Genomic DNA, 20,811 nt, shown 5'->3' on the forward strand with positions numbered 1-20,811 from the left:
GTTCAGTTTCTTCATCATCTTTGTGACACTCTCCCACAGATCAGACAAAAATGTGACATTCATCGTGCTCTTCTCTGTATACATTCAGTATCTCATGTTAATCCTGTCTGATACAGGTCCCGCACACTTGAGCAATATTCTAGGATGGGTTGCATAAGGTTTCTCCTTCTTTAAGAAATCTCATTCGTAGACTGATTGCATTTCCCCAGTATTCTATTGATAAACTGATGTCTACAACCCCTTACCCACAACTGAGCCTATTTGCACATTCTATTTCATATCCTTACAAAGTGTCACACTCAGATTTGTTTGTATGAGTTAACTGATTCCAACTTTCTCACTGATATTGTGGTCAAGGAATTCTATGTTTTTTTTTTTTTTTTTTTTTTTTTTTTTTTTTTTTTTTTTTTTTTTTTTTTTTGTGAAGTGCACAATATTATATTTCTGAACATTTCAAGTAAGTTGATAATCTTTCTATAACTTTGAAGTCTGAATATTTATGCACCTTCTTTCAGACAATACTTCATTGTAGATAACTGCATCATCTGCAAAAAGTCAGTTATTATCAATATTGTCCACAAGATCATTAATATACAGCATGAGCAGTAAGGGTCCCACCACACTTGCGTGGGGCACACTCAAAGTTACTTCTACATCTGTCGATGACTTTCCTTGCAAGATTACTTGCCGCACCATGCCCCCCCCCCCCCCCAAAAAAAAAAAAAAAAAAAAAAAAAAAAAAAAAAAAAAAAAAAAAAAAAAAAACACTCTGAACCAAAGCTTTCAGTATGCCATTTGAGAAAAGTGTGAAGTGGATTTCACATGATCAATGTTCTCAGAATTCAGGCTGGTTGGTGTGGAAGTTCTCAGAATTAAGGCTTGTTGGTGTGGAGGTGGTCATTATGTCAGAGGTACCTCATTATGTTTGACTTCAGAATGTGTTCTAAGATTCTGCAACAAATTGATGCAAAGGATTTTGGATGGTAGTTTATGGATCACTCCTACTGCCCTTCTTGTTAGTGGGTGTGATATGTGCTTTCTTCCAGGTACTGGTAGAGTTTTATGATTGTGAGATCTGTGATGGACTGTAGTTAAAAGAGGGGCTAACTCAACCACAAATTTGGCATAGAATCTGATGGAGATACTATCTGGCTCTGGAGGTTTGTTAAATTTTACGGACTTCAGCTGTTTCTCAATAACACTAGCATTAACACTTATTTCACTCATCTTCTCAGTCATATGAGGATTAAATTGGCGCAATTCACCTGGATTTTTGTTTGTAAAGGAACATTTGAAAATGGAGTTAAGCATTCCTGCATTTGCTTTGTAGCCCTCAGTCTCAGTTCCTGTCTCATCAGTGAATAGCTGGATGCTAACTTTGGTGGCACAGCCTTTACATGCAACCAGACTTTCTTTGGGTATTGTGAAAGATAATTTGACAATATTCTGCTATGGCACTCAATGATGGCTTTGTGCATTGCTCTCTTGACAGCCAAACACATTTCATTCAGCATCTCTTTATCTATCATCCCATTATGAACTGTCCTACTGGGTATGTATCTATCCAGTGTATTCTTTTAAACTTGATCCATAGTTCCTCTACATGCCCCTGTCCTGTGCCAAAAGTTTCAAGTTCTTCCTTGAGAAATGACACTACTGCTTTTGTATCTAATTTATTGCATATACATGAATATAATAGAGGGAAACATTCCATGTGGGAAAAATATATCTAAAAACGAAGATGATGTAACTTAACCAAACAAAAGTGTTGGTATGTTGATAGACACACAAACAAACACAAACACACACACAAAATTCAAGCTTTTGCAACCCACAGTTGCTTCATCAAGAAAGAGGGAAGGAGAGGGAAAGACATCCTTTCGTCTTTCCCTCTCCTTCCCTCTTTCCTGATGAAGCAACCATGGGTTGCAAAAGCTTCAATTGTGTGTGTGTGTTTGTGTTTGTTTGTGTGTCTATCAACATACCAACGCTTTCGTTTGTTAAGTTACATCATCTTCGTTTTTAGATATATTATTGCATATACATATATTTCTATTTGTTTTAGTTACCCTTTGTACTTTGGTAATCATTGTTATCAAACCCATCTCATGCACTTCCTATGCACACTACATATGTTTCATCAGTCATGTATATTCCAATTCTTTCTACATGTATCTAATATTTACTAAATTTGTACGCATTACTGATTGCTATTTTCAGTATCATTGTTCATTTGCAGCAGATTGGTAAGTGAAGTCCTGTGACTACTGTTGATTATATATTCTGGGTGAAATCAGACACATTTTGTATCAATTATGTGGTGTCATGGATGCTAAATAAATATAAATCCATAAATCAGTATGGGTCCACCAATGCTCTGTATTAGAGTGGCTATAGTGGAAGAGTCCTCTGTCAACGTCAATAATTTTATTATTGTGGTTTTCCAGGATTTCTCTGTGCAGTTTAGTGGTTACGAGTTTTTGGGTTTGCAGCCAAGTTGTCAATATATTTGCAAAATGTTCTGACAATTTCCCCTAATTGTCTTCCTCAGATTGCAGTGTGGACTTAAGCTAGGCTATGAATTGAACATGTTATATTGCCCAAGCAATTATTCTCTGCTGCCATCAATGAATATGAGGGGGAAGTTTGGGTTGGTTATACCAAACAACACCCATTTTGCAATAGTACATTTATTCACCTAAATACATGCAAGGCTCACAAAGAACTGACATAGCAGAACCACCCAAAGACAATGCTCAGAATCCAAAGATGATGCTCAGAGTCCACAGACGAACCCATATCGATGCTGGTGTTGACCTCATCGGCACCACAAATATAACAGTCTCACAGAAATGAACATGACAATCTGTAAATAATGTAGAGAAAAAGACAGCTGAGCTGTAAACCCAAAAACTAGTTATTATTGAAGGAGAACTTCAAGGTGTATAGGAGCTCAAACATATTTTATTCAACTTGTACCTTCACCAGCAGTATGCTTTGTATAATTATCAACATAATAGTGATGGCTGTAAGAGACCTTCTCAGAAGGAAAAAAGGGGAGGTAGTTTGATAAGGCAGGGTAGAATCACACCCCACTGATGGAATGTATTCATTGAGATAAAACATTAGACAAAGTTCATTGATCTAAAAGGTGACTTTCAAAAATACGTTCATTTTTTTTGTCTAAAACAAGTCATATTGCTCTTCCAGAAGACTGAAGACAGTGTACTGTACACAGTTCTCTTGTTATCCAGTGCACTTACCAAGATAAATGTCAAATACCCTGCAGGCATTTCAGTCAACAATTCAGTGCCCCCATTATGGATACATGGGATGCGGGAGATGACAAGAAGACCTTTGAACCTGTTTGTGATACTAGCAACATCCAGTAACCAATTGTGGTAAGATGTGGGAATAGAGTGACCTAAGAGGTCATCTGACAACTACATGATAGACTTTTTGCACAACTGCAGGACTGCAATGCAGCTAGAGGAAGCTATACACAGTTCTGAACTTGCTATCCAAGATAGTCAGTCACATTTCATCTGTGTGTAACCATTACTTCAAGATGTACTGTGACCATTTGTTCAGAGTGTTTATTTGTCAAATTGCACTACCAGTATGATATTAAAAACAAATGCTAGTTAAAAAGTGTAGTAGGAAGTAAAGACAAGAATTAAAGGATCTGTGAAAAAAATTGTGCAAGACATATACACTGAAGAGCCAAAGAAACTGGTACACCTGCCTAATATCTTGTAGGGCTCCCGCAAAAACACAGAAGTGCTACATGATGTGACATGGACTTGACTAATGTCTGAAGTAGTGTTGGAGGGAAATGATGCCATGAATCCTGCAGAGCTGTCCATAAACCCGTCAGAGTATGAGGGGTGGAGATCTCTTCTGAAAAGCATGTTTCAAGGCACGTTTCAAGGCAAGCAAGAGTGTCTCTGCAGTCAGTCTGTAGCAATTCTGGACATGTGGGGTGTTGCATTGCCCTGTTGTAATTGCCCAAGTCTGTCGGAATGCACAATGGACATGCATGGGTGCATGTGATCAAACAGGATGCTTACGTACTGTCACCTGTCAGTCATATATAGATGTATCACGGGTCCCATATCACTTCTGCTCCACATGCCCCACACCATTACAGAGCATCCACCAATTTGAGCAGTCCCCTGCTGAAATGCAGGGTCCATGGATTCATGAGGTTGTCTCCATAGCTGTACACATCCATCTGTTTGATACAATTTGAAATGAGACTTGCCCAACCAAGCACCATGTTTCCAGTCATCAACAGCACAATGTCAGTGTTGGCAGGCTCAGGCGAGGTGTAAAGCTATGTGCCATGCAGTCATCAAGCATACACGAGTGGGCCTTCGGCTCTAAAAGCCCATATTGATGATGCTTCATGGAATGGTTAGCATACTGACACATGTTGATGACCCAGCACTGAAATCTGCAGCAATTTGTGGAAGGGCTGCACTCCTGTCATGATGAATGATTTTCTTCAGTTGTCATTGGTTCCATTCTTGCAGGACCTTTTTCCAGCTGCACCAATATAAGAGATTTGATGTTTTACTGGATTCCTGATATTCACACTACACTTGTAAAGTGGTCATACAGGAAAATCCCCATTTAATCGCTACCTTGGAGATGCTGTGTCCCATTCCTCATGTGCTGACTATAAGATCATGTTCAAACTCATTTAAATCTTGATAACCTGCCATTGTAGTAGCAGTAACTCAGTAACTGATCCAACAACTGTACCAGACACTTGTTGTCTTATATAGGCATTGCTGACCACAACACCATATTCTGCCTGTCTACATATCTCTGTATTTGATTATAATAGAGGGAAACATTCCACGTAGGAAAAATATATCTAAAAACAAAGATGATGTGACTTACCAAATGAAAGTGCTGGCAGGTCGACAGACACACAAATAAACACAAACATGCACACAAAATTCAAGCTTTCGCAACAAACTGTTGCCTCATCAGGAAAGAGGGAAGGAGAGGGAAAGACGAAAGGATGTGGGTTTTAAGGGAGAGGGTAAGGAGTCATTCCAATCCCGGGAGCGGAAAGACTTACCTTAGGGGGAATAAAGGACGGGTATACACTCGCGCGCACACACACACATATCCATCCACACATACACATGCCTATACCAGTTTCTTTGTTGCTTCAGTGTAGTTACCTGTTCAACACAGTATTATTTTTGGTCATTTATGTTGATTATTTCTTTAGTAATTTAATTACCATTGAAGATAATTTCATATGACATCCTAAGTAAATGTGTCTAAAATAAGCTGATATTTTCATCTTCAAATCAACACAATTACAGTTACTACTAAATGCACAGAAGGGTGACAGGAAAGTATGTGACAACTGTCAAGGGATCACACTCATATCCCAAGTAGCAAAAATAATGGAGAGGATACTGGAAAGATGAGGGAGAGAAAAAGTGGAAGGGTAGTTAGAAGAGGAGCAATTGGCTTTTGTCATGGTAGATCAACAGTGGACCCAATCTTTAGTATGAGACAGTTGATGGATAGACATTGGGAGCATGGGAAAAATCTGGTGATGACATTTCTTGACCTAGTGAAAGCATGTGACAGTGTTCCCAGGGAAAAGGTATGGGCAACCTTGAAGAGAAAGGGGGTTGGAAAGCAAACACTTGAAGTCATCCAGGCAATGTATGGAAAAAGCTCTAGTTGTGTGCACACACCAGTTGGAAGAACTGAATGGTTTAAGAATGTTATTGGACTAAGGTAAAGAAGTGTGATATCACCACTACTATTTATAATGGTGATGGATGAAATAGCCAAAGAGACGAAGGAAGCCCATAGAGGAAGGGAGATGAAGCTGTTACTATTTGCTGATGATATTGTGGTGTGGAGAACAAGCAATAAGGAGGTACAAAAACAAACAGACATCCTAAATGACAAGTATGAGAAATATGGAATGAAATTTAGTGTGGAGAAAAACAAGACCATGGTGGTAACCAGAGGGGATAGAGAGGGCAAGGGACCAATTCATATTAAGGGACGGGATATTGAAATAGTGGACAACTTTAAATATTTGGGAAATGTATTAATGGGGAATGCTTGTTTGGAGACAGAAATTAGCAAAAGAATATAACAAAGTAGTACATTTTACCAGTGCATGAGGGGCTTGGTGTGGGGAAGGGAAGTGCCAATGAGGTGCAAGCTGGTGCTAGACAAGAGTTACCTCACATCCTTACTAACCTACGGCTCAGAGACTTGGACTATGACTGGAAGAGAGAAGAGTAGGATACAATCCACTGAAATGAAGTTTCTGAGAAGTACACTAGGAAAGACAAGGAAAGACAGAGCGAAAAATGAAGATGTTAGCAAGGAAGTCTGAGTGGAGAAGTTGACTGAGAAAATAGAAAAGAATAGATTAAAATGGTTTGGGCATGTGAAGAGGATGGGAGATGGAAGAATACCAAGAAGAATAATGGAGTTCAAGATTGAGGGCAAGAGGCCAAGAATAATACTGACAACAAGATGGATTGATACAATAGAGATGAGTTTAAGGAGGAGAAACCTGCTATGGAACCAAATTGTGGAAGAAGAATGGTGGAAAGACTGAGTAAAGTGGCAAAGTGCCATTGATGCCACAACCTGACCAGATGTTGGATAGAGGGGAAACAAAGATGATGATGATGATAACTAAACACACAGCAAAGAAAAATGAGCTGCTTGGTTATGAAAAGGATAGATTGCTTCTCACTGTAATGATGACACATTTAGTTACAGACAGGCACAGCAAAAGACTGTTGCCCATTGAGCTTTTGGCCAAAGCCTTTTTCAGAACAGAAAACACACATGCATTCACTCAGGTAGGCAAACCTCAGGCACACATGATCACTACTTCCAGATAGGTGCTTTCATTCAATGTGAGAGTTGTATTCTGGCTGGAGTGGCCGGAGATTTTCATTCAATGTGAGAGTTGTATTCTGGCTGGAGTGGCCGGAGACAGCAGTAATGTGTGCACAAGGTGTGTCTCCTTGTGTGAATGAGAGTGTGTTTTCTTTTCTGAAGAAGGCTGAGGGTGAAAGCACAATGTTCAACAGTCTTTTTGTTGTGCCTGTCTGCAGCTCAGTGTGTCATCTTTATTGTTAGTAGCAATCTATCCTTTTCATAATGTTCTTGATATTACAATCTGGACATCCCATTGTTTGAACTACTTGACTAGTTTACATATGTATTCAAAGGGAAAATTGACATGAGAAACTATAAATTTGTGAGATGGAATTGTTGGCCAGTACACCTTCAGGAGTCAAAATATTTAGTACTGACAGGTAATGCAGTGCCTGAGAGAAAAGGCAGCAGCAAGAGCAGTTGAGTCAACTAGTACCTTATAGCAGACTGGAATGAGGTGGACACAACCAGTGCTCTGGTCTGTAGCTGGTAACAATACTGCATCGTTAACAGAGCAGGCACAAACCAGAAGTATCTCAAATCCAGAACATGCACAATGTTAAGGGACTGACGATACACAATGTGGGAGCTGCCAGTAATGTCTGTCAGCATAGCCCAATACTAAGGGATGCAGCTGTGAAATGTCTCTGCACAGGGGATCCATTTGTTCTACAAAAGCTGCAAAGCTCACTGGAGTCACCATTACAAACAGCTGGCTCAAGCATGGCTGGGATGCTGGTTCCACTTGTGGCAGGGAGCATTGTGAATGCATATATAAGGCCACTGAAATTCAACTGCATGGATTCAGAAATGCACGAGACAGTAAGTTCAGAAGGACTTGATGTCCACTGAGCCTCAGGTCCAGACTTAGAATTTGCTATCACGTTTCTGCTCAATACTTAGCCTCACGTACCTCCTTCATGGAACTTCAACTTTGTACTGAGTTAACTCTTGCGCCTTCAAGCATTCACTAAGGCAAAATTGAAAGGTAAACAACTGAAGTTTGCGTTGTTGTACACAATGATCTTGTCAATGTTTCAGTTCTAGGTATCCCAATAGAGAGTGATTCTCAGGAAGAAATGCACAATAAAAATGTAATGCTGTCTACAAATGACAAGCTATAAGTTGTGTAATACATCTAAAGTTACCAACATGTGAGGCACATAAACAAATGTATGCATCCATTTTATTTCCAAATTTACTACAAAACTAGAATGTTTAGACACATCATAAATGAACAATGTGGAATGACTGTCTCAGTGATACATGTCTCAACTCTGTACTGTATGCAAACTAATGTAAAATATTTCACAATAATTGCTCATTTCACAAAATAAATAATTTTGTACCAAAAGTTTCTTTATCGGTTAACATGTAACAACATTCTTGCAGCAATAAAATTAACAAATAAACCCACTGAAGATACCACAAAAAGTGCTCAAACATGTCTGGGTGAAAACAAAAGTACAAATAGTGTCTTGCGTTAGGCAGAATTCCTCTCCGATATTGTTGTTCATATTCCCTTCCCTGTCTGCATCTTTGAGCTCCTACACACACTCTCTCTCTGACAAAACCCCTTCTCCAATCCCCACCCCTTCTTCATCTTTGTCGCCTGTGGTCCTCACAACAAATGGGTCCCATTTACCCTGTGTGAGTGACCTGCCCTTCCTTTCCAACCTATTCGCTCTCCTCCCTTACAAAGTAACAATTAATGCTGGAAGCTAGGGTAATATGTATTTTTACTTGTGCCTACCAGCAGTAACAAATAGTTCATCTTCTGAAAACAAGTAATAGCCAGAAATTCTAAGTTTTATTTTTGTATTCACTACATTTTAATTTCTAACCTGGTTGAACATAAAAAATAGCAAACATAGTGTTTCAATTGCTGTATGATCCTGCATCTTTGAAGGGATAGGAGGCAACTGATTTTGGAATTGAGTGATGATTTTCACAGCACAGATGTAGGAAGTCTTTTGTTCTGCTATACAAATCACCCAGATCTACTACCAACAACAGTGCTTCCACATGCTGTAGGTGGGAATTGGCTATACAACAGATATTATGTTCTTAATATCCAGCAGCTCTTACTTTATATTTATCTATGCATGCTTGTCTCTTTCTTCTTTTCCATTTTCTCACATTTACATTCTTCACTAAGTGCCTCTCCGTTTGTTTATAAATGTTAGCTTATTTCCTTTCAGTTTATTTTCTCTGCTCTTTCTAATGCCACTTTCTAATCTTCCTCCTCCCTCCTGTTTCTTGCTTGTCTCTCTTTTGTTATCCATTCACTCAGTTTTTAGCACACTGGACTCGCATTCGGGAGGACGGTTTAATCCCGTCTCCAGCCATCCTGATTTAGGTTTTCCGTGATTTCCCTAAATCGTTTCAGGCAAATGCCGGGATGATTCCTTTGAAAGGGCATGGCCGCTTTCCTTCCCAATAGTTCCCTAACCCGAGCTTGCGCTCCGTCTCTAATGACCTCGTTGTCGACGGGACGTTAAACACTAACCACCAACCAATCACTCAGTTTCATTTTACCAATCCTTTACCTCTCTCTTTTTTTCTCCTCCATATCCTTTTTACATTGTTATCTCTCTTCTTTTACTTACATCTGCAGTTTATATTCTTGCCCTTGTTTTTAAATATTTGTTTTCTCTTTACTTTCTCCATGTTCAGCCGTCACAGTTTTTATTTCTGAATCTGGCCAACATGGACCTTTTATTATTTGTTTTTTTCTTTTTTACATCAGCTTCTGTTCTTAACTTTTAACGTTTGTAATATATTACTAGCAGTGTTTATAGTTTAAAACTGGACTTTCTGACCTCTTCTTTATTCCTCTGGACAATGTAACTTCTCCTCCTGTGTCTGCGGTGATTTATCTCTCTTCAGCATAACTCTTTTCTTTTTCTTTTTAAATACTGACAAATTAATTTATAAAATTTTAAAAAATTCAAGAGTAACAATACTTTTTTAAATTTGTTGGACTTGTCAATGCACATCAGTTTGTTCTGTTTTATTTACTTACAAATAAATGCTGCTCCTCTATCATAAATATTGTTGGCAATCTTTTTATTTTCATTTTGAGGCAAAGTCAGCATTATTCAGTTTAAAACAGTTAACAATAAGCTGTAGGTCCTTCAAATAATTTTTAATGGAAGATCATTAAATCAAAATCACTGTTTAAAATCTCCCAATGTATAGATTAAATGGAATAGTAATGAGTTCAACACACTGCACTCCTGGCTGTTGTCGACATTTTGAACTTGATGCCACTACCTCTTAATCTGGTAGCTTGTCATTTGGCGGCACAATGCTAAGTACAGCCAGGTCCAGTCCTCCCAAGGAAAAATTTCTTGCAGTACAGGGAATTGAACCCGTGTCCCCAGTATGAGGGTCTGTCACGCTGACCAGACGGCTACGGATGTGGACTGATAATATGATTACACAACTTAATTTCAGTGACATGGTACATACATGTCAGTGTGACATTTTTGGTAATGAAAAGAAAAGTCAGATGACACATACCTATTACATCCTTATCTACTATTGAGGTGCAGTTCGGTATTGTAGTACAGAAAGATTTAATGAGTGTAAAAAAGGGATTGTGTAAATAGCCAGAAACAGCATCTGAGTAATACAACTGCAAAAAGTAAGAATTATTTTCAAACAATAACAAAATTTTCAAAAAATTAAAATTATTTTCAAACAACAGCTTTTAAAGTTTTTGAACATCTTTTTGATTTGCAGAAATTTTAAAATACAAATAAAGTTGTGCTGTGTAGTCAGTCATTAACATGAGCTGATAGTAGCTGTAACGTGCAAAACCAGTTTAAACACCTTTGTATCTGTGTTCTCCTTCCACTGTGACATATAAAGAACAAAATCAGTGAAAGAATGCAGTGTCTACTTCCAGACAGTAGAGGAGAGAGGTGCACACATCAAAAGGTATTAATGTTAATAATTAGTCAACATGTACTTACCTAATACATTCATCAGGATAGTTTGTACAGTCAATAACACAGCGAAATCTTTGCCACGCTAACCATCCCATTGGAGGTGTCAATGCCAAGCCATTATCCAAGGCGACTGAAGTTTCAGCCAGAATTAAAGAAAGAAGCAGCAATTCTATTCCTGCCATATCTGGAAAGAGTAAGACCAAATCAACTACCTGTTATTTGTAATGTGTCGGGTTTATAACGATATCCAAATGTTATCAATTGTTTCTTCTCTGTGTTATCTGTTTGATAATAATTTAATATATTTAATGTAAAGATAATGGGTACTTGGAGAAGGTGTCCGCTTAAGAAGATAATACATAACAGAAATGTGAAGAGTTGTTTTCAAATCCCTTTCACCTGCCCTCAGTTGAGGCCTTGAAAGCAACTGGTATCTGCTTTCTTTGCTAGAGTAGTATTATCAAACCTTCTCTCTTGATATAATCTCTTGATAAAGTTTTAATGCTTCTTAATTGAGGTGAATGGTCATTTCAAGAGTGGTTCTTGAGAGGGCTGACTTTCCTAACTGATATCAGCACTATCAAGAGCTGGCTACAAAAACACTTTCAAATGCCCTAAATTGTGGCCTGTACAGGGTGATGTTATCTGTACTCCTTTCTTTTGTTTGCTGTCAACTACAGTTAAGTATTTAGTTCAACATTTATCAGGAACACGTATAAGTAGATTTCTATGCATTATGAAATCCCAGTTTTATGAGGCAAGCATTATATTATTTTAAATTTATCCACTGGATTTACATTAATGCAAACAATTACTGATTTCACTCCATTATCTTACAAAGAGGAGTAAAGTATTTGCTTGGTCTGTGTATTTTCCAGACAGCAAGAAGCACTGTCACATCAATTTGGATCCTTAAAAATTCTAAAATTTTGTTTTCGTTTTTATTATGTGAATATTTAAACTAAAAATTTTCATGCACTGGCAATTCCTAAAAACAATTACTGTACAAAGTAAATGGCATCTCCACAGACAAATAACTGTTTTATATCTGTATCAGTATCTCTCATAATGCCTAGATATTCTTTATATAAAAAAAATGAAGAACTTACTGTACCTATACCATATGTTAGATCCCTGTGGTTTCATGTTACAGGATCTACAAAGAGATGATTTTTTTAATTATACAGGAAATCTCTTAAATCATCACTGTTTCATGCCTAATATTCGCAAACAATGGAAAGTCAGTGTTCCCTGTTGAGTGGCACAGGGACAAACAGTGAGTATGGCAGATTGGGGCACAATTGTATACAACATGCAATCTTGACTCCAGCATATTGAAGGCAACCTTACTACCTTGTCACAATTCTTCAGTAACCATAGTTGAAGCTCCATGGATTTAGATACAAACTGGTAGAGTCTCCAAGGTCGTATTTTGTTCCATAATTCAGAATTTAGAGGCTCTGACTTCAGTATTCTGGGAGCTCACTCCAAACCATATCCATTTCTACAATATCAGTAATTTATGTTCTCATTTGTATAATCTGTGGTATGAGGTCCATTTCAGACACATATGTCCTTTTTGGGATTGCAATTCTCACTGATGTTGAAATATTTATATGAAGTTGTTTTTATAACAACTGTCACTTTTATGTACATGTAATACTACAAACATCTTTTATCCCAGGCAAACACTCTAGTGTGTGTATCTTAGCCCCATTATCCTTTATTCCAATCAATAGATTTTAAAGTCATGTTGAACCATTTTTCCAATACCAAGTTTGTACAGAAAGATTTAAATGTTAATTTTTCCCACACACTGCTAGACAGTGGAACATACTACACTACATCAATAGATCAAGAAGCTCAAGCTGTTAACTAGAAATAAACCACAAATAATAAATGTTATACATTTTATCAAACTATTTGTAAAGGACTTTAATATGTTAATGAAGAAATAATTAGGGTGCTTTTATACGAAGCATGCCAGACAAAATAAAAGAGAATAAAATAACAGGAAAATATCCAGTTCAGTTAGTGTAGGCAATAAAAATAGAGTTTGGTCAACATAATCATAGATCATGACAAGGTCAGAGTGTTTAGAAAAAAAGAAATTTAATTTTGTTATAAATATATTAAAGAAAGACTTTTATTAGTAAAACTTTTATTAAATTCAAATGACTATGTTCATTAGCAGAAATTAATCTACCACATAAACAGTACTACATAATATTGCAACTTCATCAGGTTAATGGAGAATTCAGTCAGGCCATGAGATTCTACATCACCAAAACAATTTTAGCATCACTACAGGAAAAACAGGAAACAGGAAAAAAGCAGATGGAATACTTGTTTATGCAATATGCATGAATCACTTTCATTTTCTTGACTACAATGTACTGTTTGTTAGTGCAGATAGGCTTCAATAACTAATGGAAATGCATAACTGAAATAGTTTTAAAGAAGACCTAAAAATCAATTATAATAAGACTAAAACAGTGTATGCAGTAATAAAAATACTGAAAATGAGTAGTACAAATTAACAACAAAGTAATAAAACAGCTTGTGACATTTCATATAAAGGCCAATTGGAAACAATGATTGGATTGATAGCAAAAGAAATAAGAGTAAAATGGCCTAGAGTACTTTTGGTAAACTACGCAGAGTTTGAAACTCAGCTTCCAGTGTGTTGCAATGGAAAATTAAGAAACAGTGCATATTGTCAGTTTTCACTTGGGACATGCACTTACAGTGCAAAAATTCTTCAATACCTGATGGTTGCTCAGTGAGTAATAGAGAGGAACATGTCAGGCATTACTAGGATAGACAGCAAAACACAGGAATAGAAAAGGGAACAAACTGAAATGAGAGATGTAATTATGCTTGTAGTGAATGTGGAATGGAGGGGTTGGACAATATCCAAGCAAACTGAAATTCGAAGGGCCTAGGGAACACTTTCCTGGTTTTTTACAGATAAGACCTAAAAGATGATCTGAGAACATTAAAATATTGCAGGAAATACAAGGATTATTATAGCTGGAGACTGTAAAGCATGGAGAAGTCTAAAGGATGTTGCAGATGTCAAATGGCTCATGGTGAAACACTGCTTCACTGAGTCATAGAAAGACAGAAACTATGCTTTTGTATCTGAAAGGGCATGTGAATGTTGCAAATCCACCCTGTCAGCATAAATGTCACTACTGTAGCCAACAGTGATTGCTCGACCTAAAGGCTGGGGAGATGGCCCCCAGAAGAGAAAAACCTTGGCAATTTACAGAAGAGCATAGAGCATGGATGGAGAAAAACACAAAATGTGACCAGCACAAATGACTGAAACTAGCATGTGGAACCAAGAGCACGGTGTGATGTGAAAGCCAGGATCATGTTAGTTGATCTCAGCATAAGAACTGACTGGCCCGGCCTCTCACTGCTGGCAAGTAAACATCTGGGTCAGCAGTTCTGTCATATGGTGCTCTGTGCATACTGTCCATGGTAGCATTATGCATTACTCTGCTGCCATCTTATCTGTGTCAATATGTAAGTCCACTGACAGGGATAGTAAATTCCTCCCCCCTAAAAGGCCATGTAGGATCAAAAATGTCTCAGTTTCTGCCACGATCTCCATCGCAAAACTGGAGAGGGCACGAGATTCTCCAGCAGTCATTCTACCACAGTAGTGGGCAACGATGACTCAGTTGATTCCATTTTGAATGAAATTATCCACATTGGCTGTAAAATACTTTTTACTGAAAGTCATGACCAGTTTCATTAATTGAAGATGTATCCTCAGGTGACAGAGATTCTTTTTAACAAACTTTAGTGGAAAGGCAACTGTCTTAGAGCAACTCTGCATCATTCACATCAAGATATAAACAAATAATGCACTGAAAGTGGTAGTTAACAGTTAAAATGAAGGGTATAACAGAACTGTGCCACCATGAAGGTTGTTAAGGGGCATAAAACAAGGTAATAACATGTTCAGTTGACTCCACAGATAGTAGATGTATCCCTGTGTTAAGGTCTTCATAGAAGAAATAGCTCAGTGTGACACATGCAGCAGCTGGAGTATGCGAGAACAAAAAGCTGAATGAATAATGACTTGATAGTTTTGCTTCTGTGTGGCAAGTATGGGGACCCCCTGGATAATGTTGAATTTACTGCGTGGTAGGAAAGATGTATGCCATACTAAATCCATTCCCAAATGGGCACATTTAGGTCATCCCATCTAGACTGTTCATACGATTTTCCTGAAAAACAGGAGGTAGTCATGGCAGTTGTGACCAGCCATGCCATCAATGGACAATCCAGCAATGTCTGCTGCAAGTATTGTCCAGTGTTGAAATGAGAGCCTCTTGTTGATGGAATCTGGATCAGGTCCCACTGGCAATAGTGATAATGCATCTGCATCAGCAAGCTGAGCAGTGTACCACTAAAGAATGTCATACAAGTGCCCACCTTTGCACTTGATGTGCAGTCCAATCAGGTAGCTTAGAATAGGAGCCAAATAATGAAATCAGTGTTTTGTGTTGGTGATGAGTATGAACTTAGCACCATACCAAAAGCACAAAAATTTTTAATGCCACAAATGTAAGCCAGTACCTCCCTTTCCACCTGTGAACAGTTACTTTACTCCAGTGAAAGCATCTTTGATGCACAAGTGATGGGCTGCTTGGTACCATCTGGGTTCTGATGTGATAGGACTGCACCTATGCCATACTTGGACACATCAAAGGTCAGGGTTAATTGCTTACCTGGCTTAAAAGAAGTCAAATGGACAGCAGAGTATGAACACTGCTTGAGGAAGTGAAAAGTGTACTGACAATCCATAGATCACATTAATTTAACCCCTTTTGGTGAAGCTGGTTAAGAGGCTGGCAGGTACGTGTGAAACCTAGGGAATGAACTTAGCATAATAAGAAATCTTGTTCAAAACGGACTGGAGCTCCATCAGATTCTTGGGGCTGGCGGGTGGATGATGCCTTTGACGTGCTTGTGTGTAGGGATAATGCCATATTTGCTAAGCACATGTCCCAAAAAATGCACCTTTGGGGCAAAAAGATTCATTTTTCAAATTTGTCATAAAGGCCACTCTGCAGAAGGCATTGGAAAGCTGCCTGCAGATTCCATAAATGCTCCTCTTGCCATGGAGCCTATGCCCCAGAGGTCATCAACTTAGGTGACACGGCAGGGATGTCCTTAATCAAATGCTCCAAATACCTTTGATAAATTACTGGGGCAGCAAAATTCTAAAGGGTAAGAGAATAAACTGGTAAAGCCCATGGTGAGTTGCTGTATCTTCACTCCTGACATGTGTGATTTCAGAGATCGCACGTCCATACAGTTCACGGGCCCACTTATAAAGGCCACATGGGTTGGCCCCCTGACATGTTCTGGTGAGCCGCCGGAGAAACAGTATTATTTAAGCAATTGCAAATGAGTGCTCAGCCTATTCTGTAATCTGTATTACTGTTGTCCATTCAATGTGTTCAGTGCTATGCACACCCTGTACTGTACTGCATCTTGCAATGGCTCTATGAAGTACTACGTTCCATAAATCATATATGTTCTTGCTATAACAAACTTGGTGATGAGTGAGGGCTACATTTTCTATGTGTGTTAGTGTCAGTGTTAAGTCTCCCAACAAACATATAGATGGAAGAAATACTCCAACGTATCACAGCCCAACAGCAAGTTTTTGTGGAACGACAGTAGGCTCTCATCATTGCTCTCAATTAAGTGTATGTGTTTGCAGCAGATCACTCTTCCACCAGTACAACCATCATGCTTTTTGGCATATGATGAATCAGCTGAAGATTGGGATCCCTATGAGACATGGTTATGCCAATGTCTCCAGGGTTTTTGCATGGGTGATGCAAACTTGTGTAGCACTTTATTTCTTTCCTGGCTTTTGCCGTGCATGTATCAGTTGTTGTGCCAATATTGTGAAAATGAAAGTTGCTGCTCATCATATAGCAGAAATGCTGAGTCACAGATACGCACAACAAAAAGACTGTCACAAATATAGGTTTTGGCCAATAATGCCTTCGTCAAAATTAGACAACAAACACACATGTACACATGCAAGCAAACACAACTCGCACACACATAACTGCAGTCTCGGGCAACTGAGGCCACCTTGCACCTCTCCAACAACTGGCCAGCTTACCATTTGATGAAATGTGCAACTTCTCTCAACCTATTACTGCGACAGAATGCAATGTAACTGAGATGTGTGTACAGTTTTATCACTATCAGAAACATCCAAACCAATCTTACAAAGTGTGGGCTGCAGAATTACATTGGTTGAGCAGTCATCATAAATTTGTCATTAGTACCCTTCATCAATCCTATGTTGATCACATGGTGCATGATGTTATTATTCATCTGCCCCAGACAGGGAAGTGTGTGAAGAAGCACTTTGGTATGAGAATCTCACACTTACGTATGTGCTTAATAGAGCAAAGTCCTTTGAAGCATCATGAGTCACAGGTGATCAGATTGCTGCATGGGGAAAGGTACTGGAAGTTACTCAGTCATGCCTGTTGGGCACACAGCAAATGTACAGGCAAGTTGGAAGCCATGCAGCAGAACAACCTTTGACTCAGCGCCCTTGGAAGCGTAAAATAGCCAATTTTGCTGGGCCCTTCCTACAACAGCGTTAGCTCATTGTAATGGATGCCTATTCCAAGTCTCTACATAGCGTGTTGTTGGTCCACATCCATGGTAGCCATTATTTTGGCCCTGTCTAAGATATTTGCAATTGAGGGACTTCTGTATATCACAGATATTGTTAACAGCCCCCCCAGTTTGTTCCTCGAGAATTTGCATCTTTTTGTCAGGCTACTGATGTTCACCATACCACAACTCAACCATTTCAACCTCAATCCAATCATGAGACTGAATGCATGGTTCAAATGTTTACAACTCAGATGTGGAAGTATGTATCAGGCAGGCCCCTGAAGCTGCTTTAGACCATTTTTTTGAGTGCGTACCATTTCATTCCAGTGGGGGACAAGAGTCCAGAGGAGCTGCTACACAGATGCCAATCATGGACCCTTCTTCACCTGCTGCTTCCAACATCACGCTGGCGTTGCCGATTCCGCAATTGTTCCAGCCAGTTGTACCTGTCTGGGCTCGTGGTTTCGGTCACATGCCGACCTGCATTCCTGCCTTCATCAGGCTTCTCTGGAGCCGAACCTTTGCATCACCTGCACTCCTGATGGGCATCACTTCAACCAGCTGCAGCTGTGCACAGGTGGGGGGGGGGGGGCTGTTCTGGAGTGCCCACCGCCACTCCATCCCCACCACCGCCGATCCCTGTTCCTGTGTTGCAGATGGTCTTGTTCATGCTGCAGCAGGTGTCACTGTCTGGGATCCCTGCCTCCGCCACCTCTCCTCGACTGTTATTACTGGTGCAGTCCCTGCTACATCTGATGCTGCAGGCGCTGCTGCGTGCACTCTAGGTCCTGTGTGGCTGTTGTCTCTGACAGCCCCGCTGATGCCTCCGGCTCCACCTGCTGACCTGAAAGAGGATGTCACTATGGAAATGCTGTCCCTGGTCCTGCCCTATGGCCTTTCATGAGAGGGGGCAATGGCACGCCAAACTGCTCCCTCATCACTTCCGCCCGTACCTGCCATTGCCTGCCCACCACATGCTGCAGCAGCCACCATCTTTGGGGGATGAAATGGATGTTATCAGTACTTTGGTGTTTTCTTTGACTAATAATATCAATGCCTTGTGCAGCACTTTTTTGGTACCAGTGCTTTCTTGCTACCAGTGCTTTTTTGGGACCAGTGCTTTATCAGTACCATGAATTTTTTCTGTACCACATATTTTTCTGTGCCTAATGTTTTTATGCATGTATACAGTTTTCCCGCCCCCTACAAGAGAGGACTGATGTATCATCACTCATGATGCATGTGATTTCAGAAATTGGGCATCCATACAGTTCACAGGCTTGCTTGTAGAGGCCACCTGGGTCAGCCCCCTGGAGCACTCTGGTGAGCTGCCAAAGAAACAGTATTATTCAAGTGAGCACAAACGGGTGCTCAGCCTATTCCGTAATCTGTATAACTGTTGTCCATTCAATGAGTTCAGTGTCACCCAGCCTGTACTCCATCATTGCATCCTACATTGGTTCTATAAAGTACAATATTCCTTAATTCATGTTTGTACTTTCTATAACAGGGATATTGAGCTCTAAGATGTGCTGAGAAGTGGAGCCCAATGGCAATTGCAGGTATGTATTCTGCAGATTGTTGTGGGGGAAAATACTGGCCTCTGACAACTTCACCATCTTCTCCAGATGTGGAGTGGCATATGAGTCTGCAACAGATTGTACACTGACTGTTTAAAATTGCCACAAAGGCACACAGCACCACCTGGATTTTGGACCAGCACCAAAGGGGTGGGTAGCTCACTGACTAGATGGATTAGGAAAAATGACACCAAGTTCCTGCCAATGCTACAATTTGTCCTTCTCTTTGTCACATGTGATGAAGGGAATGGGGCAGGTGTGACAAAATTTAGGTATTGCTGATGACTGAAGGAAGACATGGGCCTCAAAATTTTCTGACCAACACCAGGTATTTTCAAACAGCTGACCATACAACCATAATAAAGAGACCAAATCTTGGAAGGGGACCAGTTGGGAAACTAAATGGATTCTGTTAATGATTTGGACTCCAAAAAGGAATCCAGACCAAAAATATTTTGTGCCGACAGTGAATTCATCACTAACAACAAAAGTGTCCATTCCGCCCTCTTATAATATACAGAGATGAAGAATTAACCCCTCAGTGGAATACACTGTTTACTATAAGATACAGCATGATATAATGGTCACTGCAATGCAGAGCAGTCCAAGTGTCTGTATGTGTCTAATTTAATTAGGATGACTGGTGCCCCATATCTACCTGAAACTCAAATCATTCAGAACCAACGTAAGCAGAACATGCTGGGACAATGCTTATGGAATATGTGCTCTGCTCACACAACCATGTACATTCAAATGCACCCACCTGCAGCACCAGTGACAGTACTCGCACTAGAAAGGGCGTGGTAGTTTAAAAGCTAGAGGCGCACGCGTGTGCGCTAATGCAACTCACACACAGAGACTGTGGTCATGTGTGTGTGTGTGTGTGCTTTTCTATTTCCATTGAAGGTCTTGTTGGCTGAAAGCTTATTTGCTGACAGCCCTGAACCAACTTATGACCTAGATGCAGGTGCACCTAGGAATGTTGTATATGTAAATAAGTCATCAGCTAGAATCTAGTGTATTACAAAGGGCTTAGGAAAACTATTTCACATTTTTGCATACATGAGCTGAAACAGAGAAATCAACTCTTCATCCTTCAAAAATAAAGAGGACTTATACACCACAAAAAGCAACTACCGTATTAAATATGTAAATGTTAGAAGGTAGAATACAGGCTGTTGGACAATTGTCTCTACCTACACTGCTCTAAATGCTCTCATATAGGATACATTCATTGAACTAAACATTTTATTAAAAATAAATGTTCTTGTTAACGAAATGTCATTTCATGCTAAACGTAAGAGCATAATGACAGTGTTACCAGCTGTATGCAATATACACTGTCAACTTATTTGACATTGTTATGTAATTTTGTACATATATAAATGGAATAAACAATTTACTAACAATGATTTGGTAGCCACTCAGATCACATAATACACTTTTTGTCTTTAAAAAATAACTTTATCCTTTATTTAAGCATATGTTTAAACTGTTGACCAGGAACTGAAAGGCACATTTGCAGTCACCATTTGAAAGAATGATGAACAGCTGTAATTACAGTGGATGATATGGTAGAGCATGCACTGGTGATTTGACTACACATATTGTCTGGTGTAATTGGGACTTTATCATAGACTGCATCTTTGAGT

The 20,811-nt window shown here is 39.3% G+C and overlaps 1 protein-coding gene across 1 annotated transcript in view; it reads right to left on the reverse strand.

Annotated features, from left to right (window-relative positions):
* The window catches only part of LOC126412122 (alpha-N-acetylgalactosaminidase-like), a 66,320-nt gene that overhangs the window by 42,768 nt on the left and 2,741 nt on the right, over positions 1–20,811 (reverse strand). Inside the window, exon 2 of the mRNA XM_050081562.1 lies at positions 10,929–11,088. Within this exon, the coding sequence (XP_049937519.1) occupies positions 10,929–11,086 (158 nt within the window). The 5' untranslated portion in view covers positions 11,087–11,088. The remainder of the gene's footprint in view (positions 1–10,928; positions 11,089–20,811) is intronic.

The sequence above is a fragment of the Schistocerca serialis genome, chromosome 7 (genome assembly GCF_023864345.2).
Source record: "Schistocerca serialis cubense isolate TAMUIC-IGC-003099 chromosome 7, iqSchSeri2.2, whole genome shotgun sequence".
In the NCBI taxonomy this organism is placed as follows: domain Eukaryota; kingdom Metazoa; phylum Arthropoda; class Insecta; order Orthoptera; family Acrididae; genus Schistocerca; species Schistocerca serialis.